Source organism: Tupaia chinensis, unplaced genomic scaffold (genome assembly GCF_000334495.1).
Source record: "Tupaia chinensis unplaced genomic scaffold, TupChi_1.0 Scaffold140061_1, whole genome shotgun sequence".
Lineage (NCBI taxonomy): Eukaryota > Metazoa > Chordata > Mammalia > Scandentia > Tupaiidae > Tupaia > Tupaia belangeri.
Window position 1 is genome coordinate 360322 of NW_006199940.1, and position 5239 is coordinate 365560.

A 5239-nucleotide genomic window follows, 5' to 3' on the forward strand; every position below is an offset into this window, starting at 1 on the left:
CGAGGGTGCCGGAGCGGCCTCAGGGCCCAGCGGGCGACGCTGCCTTCTGGAGGAGCAGGAGGCTGCGCAGGCGGAGAGGCGTAGCGTGCGGCCTGTAGGAACCGGCTGGGGGCATCTCCGCGCGTCGCGGGCAGCCGGGCCGTGCGTTCCCGCTGCCGGCGTCCTGGGCATCGTGTCCTCCCGTGACAGGTTCTCTGTTGGCCGGTCTTGCCGGAGCGAGGTATGAATCGTCCTCGCGAGCCTTGTTCCTGAGCAGAGCGTGACTGAGGGTTGGCGATCAGAGTTTTTCAGGCTCCAGTGCCTTAGGGAATTCTTTGTGCGTGGAGGGCAGGGGCCTGAAGCCAGAGTGGCTCCCTCCCACCCTGGCCTCTTCCTCCTTGGGTCAAAGGCTAGGCCTTGATTTTCTAACCTGCCGAATGCCCCGGCTGACTGTACTTCGTGTTGAGGGTCTGCTGTACAATAAGACTGCCAGCTTACTGCTGTGGAAGTCGCGGTGGCGATGACCCTGTCACTGACTCTGTGGCCTCAGGGGTCTCTGGTGTGCATCTCATCAGCTTGGCTGAGCCTTTGCCACTATTCCTGTGTCATCTGAGCGGTCTCTGAACTGGGACCTTCTGAAATCCGTGGGTCTTGTAGGGCTTGGTGGTTCCCCAGGAAGGAGGGAGATGTTGAGACAGGTATCAAGGACCACAGGTGAGGCCTACCTTCTCTCAGGGCTTCTCATGCTGCGTGACACCTCAGGCGTTAGTGGTTACAAGGCTCATGCTGAGGGATTTCATGGGCCATGTCGTTTGGACCCAGCATCCCTGCAGTGCATGGTGCTGGCTAGACCTGAGGCTAGCCCTTGAGAGCCTGTTAGGTGGCTTCTGGTTTCCTGAGAGTATCGGACACTTAGTATCGATGAAGGTGGGTGGGGAAGGGCCTGAATGCTATTCTGCTGTGAGAAATGATTTCTAAAGTGGCTTTGTGATTTGGGAGGCTTGAAGAGGGCCTTGAAGAACAGTAGTTGTCTGGTAGACTCACACAAAAGTGAGCAGATCATTGGTGTCATACCACATACTTACTGACACTTTCTTTAGAGTGGCACTGTGCTTCTGGAGGGCAAAGACGAGTGTGCCCATAGCCCAGGGGCTAGGCACCTACCTGTTGTTCCTCTGCGCCACTGTTTGCCAACTCTGTGCTGGCACCGTGTTGGGTTTCCCCAGCACTGGTGTGGAGGGATGTGGCCTAGGGTCTGTCTTCCCACTGAAGGTCCCTCTGCTGCAGGTGGCTACTTGCCCAGCCGAGCGCCATGCATACGCTTGTGTTCCTGAGCACGCGGCAGGTGCTCCAGTCCCAGCCAGCCGCCTGCCAGGCCCTGCCCCTGCTGCCACGGGAGCTCTTCCCCCTGCTGTTCAAGGTGGCCTTCATGGACAAGAAGACAGTTGTCCTGCGTGAGCTGGTACACACATGGCCCTTCCCGCTGCTCAGCTTCCAGCAGCTACTGCAGGAGTGTGCCCACTGCAGCCGGGCCCTGCTACAGGAACGGCCCAGCACAGAGAGCATGCAGGCCGTGATCCTGGGGCTGACTGCGCGGCTCCACAGCCCAGATGCTGAGGCCAGCACGCAGCCCCTCTGCAGGTATGGTCGCCATTGAGGGGCCCTAAGGCTGGTGGGTGTGGGGGGTCCCCTGATGAGGGTCCAGGAGTAGGCAGTGGGAAGAGGGTGTGGGCCCTGCCCCCTCATCCCTACTTCAGGCCATCTTGCTCCCAGGAAGCATGTGCTGCGAGTGCTCGACATGACAGGTCTCCTGGATGATGGCGTAGAGCAGGACCCAGGCACCATGAGCATGTGGGACTGCACAGCCGCCGTGGCCCGCACGTGCATTGCCCAGCAGCGGGGCGGCACTACGGAGGCTGGGCCGGCCCCCGTCCCGGTGGAGGTGCGTGTGGACCTGCGAGTGAATCGGGCCTCCTATGCGTTCCTGCGGGAGGCACTCCGAAGCAGCATGGGCAGCCCACTGCGGCTGTGCTGCCGGGACCTGCGGGCTGAGGACCTGCCCATGCGCAACACGGTAGCCCTGCTGCAGCTTCTGGATGCAGGCTGCCTGCGCCGGGTAGACCTGCGTTTCAACAACCTGGGCCTACGTGGCCTCTCTGTCATCATCCCGCACGTCGCCCGCTTCCAGCTCCTAGCCAGCCTGCGGCTGCACTACGTGCACGGGGACTCACGACAGCCATCTGTGGATGGTGAGGACAACTTCCGCTATTTCCTGGCTCAGATGGGCCGCTTCACCTGCCTGCGGGAGCTCAGCATGGGCTCCTCTCTCCTTTCAGGGAGGCTGGACCAGTTGCTCAGGTGAGAGGCCCACCACTGCCCTGCTCCTCCCCTCAGTGGGGCCCCTCCCGTGGCCCTGCCGGTCTGCGACTCCTCTGTGACCCCTGTGTCCCCCACAGCACCCTGCAGAGTCCCCTCGAGAGCCTGGAGCTGGCCTTCTGTGCTCTGCTGCCTGAGGATCTGCGCTTCCTGGCACGCAGTCCCCACGCTGCCCACCTCAAGAAACTGGATTTGAGTGGTAACGATCTGGGTGGCAGCCAGCTGGCACCCTTCCTGGGAGTGTTGCAGGTGGCAGCAGCCACCTTGCTGCACCTTGAGCTGACCGAGTGCCAGCTTGCAGATGCCCAGCTGCTGGCCATGCTGCCCACCCTGACCCGCTGTGCTAACCTCCGCTACCTTGGCCTTTATGGCAACCCGCTATCCATGGCTGGCCTCAGGGAGCTGCTGCGGGACTCTGCAGCACAGGCCGAGCTGCGCACTGTGGTGCACCCCTTCCCTGTGGACTGCTACGAGGGTCTGCCTTGGCCTCCACCTGCCTCTGTCCTTCTGGAGGCCTCCATCAACGAGGAGAAGTTTGCCCGTGTGGAGGCTGAGTTGCACCAGCTACTGCTGGCCTCGGGGCGCGCCCACGTGCTCTGGACCACAGATATCTATGGGCGCCTGGCTGCAGACTACTTCAGCCTGTGACTGCACTTGCAGTCCCCCAGGTAGGCGGAGCCTTTGCTAGGACTCTGCTGGGGGTCTCAGGTTTCCTCAAAGCCTGCTTTGCTCCTGGCTGCACCTGGAGCCTCCCCTGCTTTCTGCAGTGCCCACAGCTTGCCCCTCACCTGCTCCCTAACTAGCAGACCATCAGTGGGCCTGAGGGCTGGACCTCAGGCCTTGTTGCCCTGCTGTTCGGCTACCTGGGGCCCTTGGTCTTGGCAATCCTGGGAGTCCTATCTGTGAGCCGAGAGACATGGGGGTCTCTCTGCACCCTTCCATCCTCTTACTTAAGAGCCCAGGGCTCAAGTTGCAGGATCAGGCCTGCACAGGAATGGCAGCCTGCCTTGTGGGTACTTGAGCTACCTTTGGGCTGGGCTCTGAGGCTGTAGGATGTCACCAAGGTACAAACGTGCAGTGTCTGGAACTTGAAGTCTGTGGTGTCTTTTTTGTTCTACTGGACTAGCGCGACTTGCCCCTATCTTCGCTGTTGTCCAGCTTCTGCCCCACCTTGCTCAATCTGGGTCGGCATGTCCCCACCTCCCGGAGCTGTACGTGGGGTGATCCGGGAGGTCAGGTCTTCATTGCAAGCCTGCCTCCCTGGCCGCCTCCACTAGCTAAAGAGCATGAGCGTTCAGCGCCGGCCAGTCCCCGGCCCGCACGTCATCAGCGCGCGCCGCCAGCTCAGCAGTGGATTTCGTAGGCCTCCGCGGGTGTCTCGGCAAAGAGGGGCTTGGAGCGGTCTATGACGAACATCTCGTGGCCAAGCTCGCCACGGAGCTCCTCGAGCTGCGCGAAGGTGCAGGGCCCGTCTGAGTAGTCGTTGACGAATAGTGCGCCCTCTCCCGACGGCCCGCGCGCCTTTTTCCGCCGGCGCCGCCGGCGGCAGATCATGGCGGTCAGCAGAAGCGCAGTCAGCGCCAGCAGTGCGATGGCCGCTGCAATGGCCGTTTGCGTAGCCAGGCCCAACTCGCGGAAGGCCATGCTGCCTGCCTCGGCCCGGGGCTCGCGGCCGCCAGGGGGGGAGCGTGGGGGTAGCGGGGGTGCCGCCCGCTGTCGGGACGCGTTGACCAGGAGCCTGAAGGGCACGCGCGCTACGCCACCGGCGTTGGAGGCCTCGCACTCGTACTTGCCGGCGTGCGCCAGCGTGATGTTGGTGAGGAAGAGCATCCCGCTACCGGTGTCTGAGGCGGCGTGCCCGACCAAGCCCGGCGCGGCGCCTTCTAGCTGGGCCTGGGCCCGCGGTCGGCCCTCGCGAAGCTGGGGCACCTTCCTCCAGGTCACCAGGGGTTGCGGGTAGCCGGAAGCCTGGCACGCAACCCGCAGGTCCTCTCCTAGGTTGGCCACAAGCTCCAGCGGCTCCACGTGCACAGATGGCGGGATGCAGATGAGGCTGCTGCCCGGCACGTCCAGGAGACTCTGGAGTGCCAGGCGAGGCGGCTCTGCACACAGGATCTTCTTGGCCCTGGAGCTGAACAGCCTCTGGCCTCCCTCCTTGATCCACGTGCCCAGCCAGTGCAGGGCGCAGTCACAGCGCCATGGGTTGTCTGCGGACAGAACAGCAGTGGTCAGGCGGCTCCAGGACCTGTCTCTGCTGGCCAGGGCAGAGGCCCCTCTCTAGCCTCCTCACAGGAGTTCAGGACCCTTGATACACCTGTTCAGATCCAGACTCCTTGGGTTGGGGGGGAACCTCTTCACCCCCTTTTAGGTCTGTGATGCCTCTTCCAGATAATTTCTCTGCCAGTTTCCGAGAAAGCACCTGCCCCTCAGCCCTTGTAGAAACAAGTCCTCCTGCTTTGGGCAGCCTGGGTGTGCACACAGACATCCCACCAGCACAAAACCTTACAGATCCTCTCAGTCGTGTCTTCAGACTCCTGGGCCTGGGAATGTCCCTAAATCTGGTCAACTGTCTCTCCAGTTTTGGCACCTGCCTGCTCTCGGACAGCCCCCAGTGTGTAAACCCCTCAACTGTTAAGTCAACCCATAGGACTCCTGCCTTTTCTGTCTTCCTCAGAGTATTTGTGTCCCCACCAGCACCTCCATTCCCAGCACCCCTCCCCCTGGGCTGCAGGTGCTAGCGTGGCCCTTAGTGCCACCCTGGAACACCGGCCCCCCCCCACCACCACCACCACCGTGGGGGAGGAAGACATACCTGTGAGACGCAGAACTTGCAGACTGGCCAGGGGCTGCAGGGCCTCCTGGCTGATGGTGCCCAGCTGGTTCC

General features: G+C 62.4%; 2 protein-coding genes across 4 annotated transcripts in view; one reads left to right on the plus strand and one right to left on the minus strand.

Moving 5' to 3' along the window:
• The first annotated feature begins 6 nt into the window (after positions 1-6).
• On the plus strand, positions 7-3448 carry LRRC14 (leucine rich repeat containing 14). Of its 3 annotated transcripts, none has more exons than XM_014593269.1 (4): positions 7-1620; positions 1753-1921; positions 2168-2337; positions 2436-3448. In XM_014593269.1, the coding sequence occupies exons 1-4, from the start codon at positions 1292-1294 to the stop codon at positions 3001-3003; spliced, it is 1236 nt and encodes a 411-aa protein (XP_014448755.1). In that variant the 5' UTR covers positions 7-1291; the 3' UTR covers positions 3004-3448. The 3 variants fall into 3 exon arrangements, with proteins under 3 accessions (XP_014448755.1, XP_006162503.1, XP_014448754.1); XM_006162441.2 differs by having other exon boundaries at positions 7-220; positions 1267-1620; positions 1753-2337; XM_014593268.1 differs by having other exon boundaries at positions 7-220; positions 1400-1620; positions 1753-2337.
• A 195-nt stretch (positions 3449-3643) lies between these two features.
• The window catches only part of LRRC24 (leucine rich repeat containing 24), a gene marked incomplete in the record, with an annotated part of 3889 nt that continues 2293 nt past the window's right edge, over positions 3644-5239 (minus strand). The window contains 2 exon segments of the mRNA XM_027765946.1: positions 3644-4562; positions 5168-5231. Coding sequence (XP_027621747.1) covers positions 3700-4562; positions 5168-5231 — 927 coding nt within the window.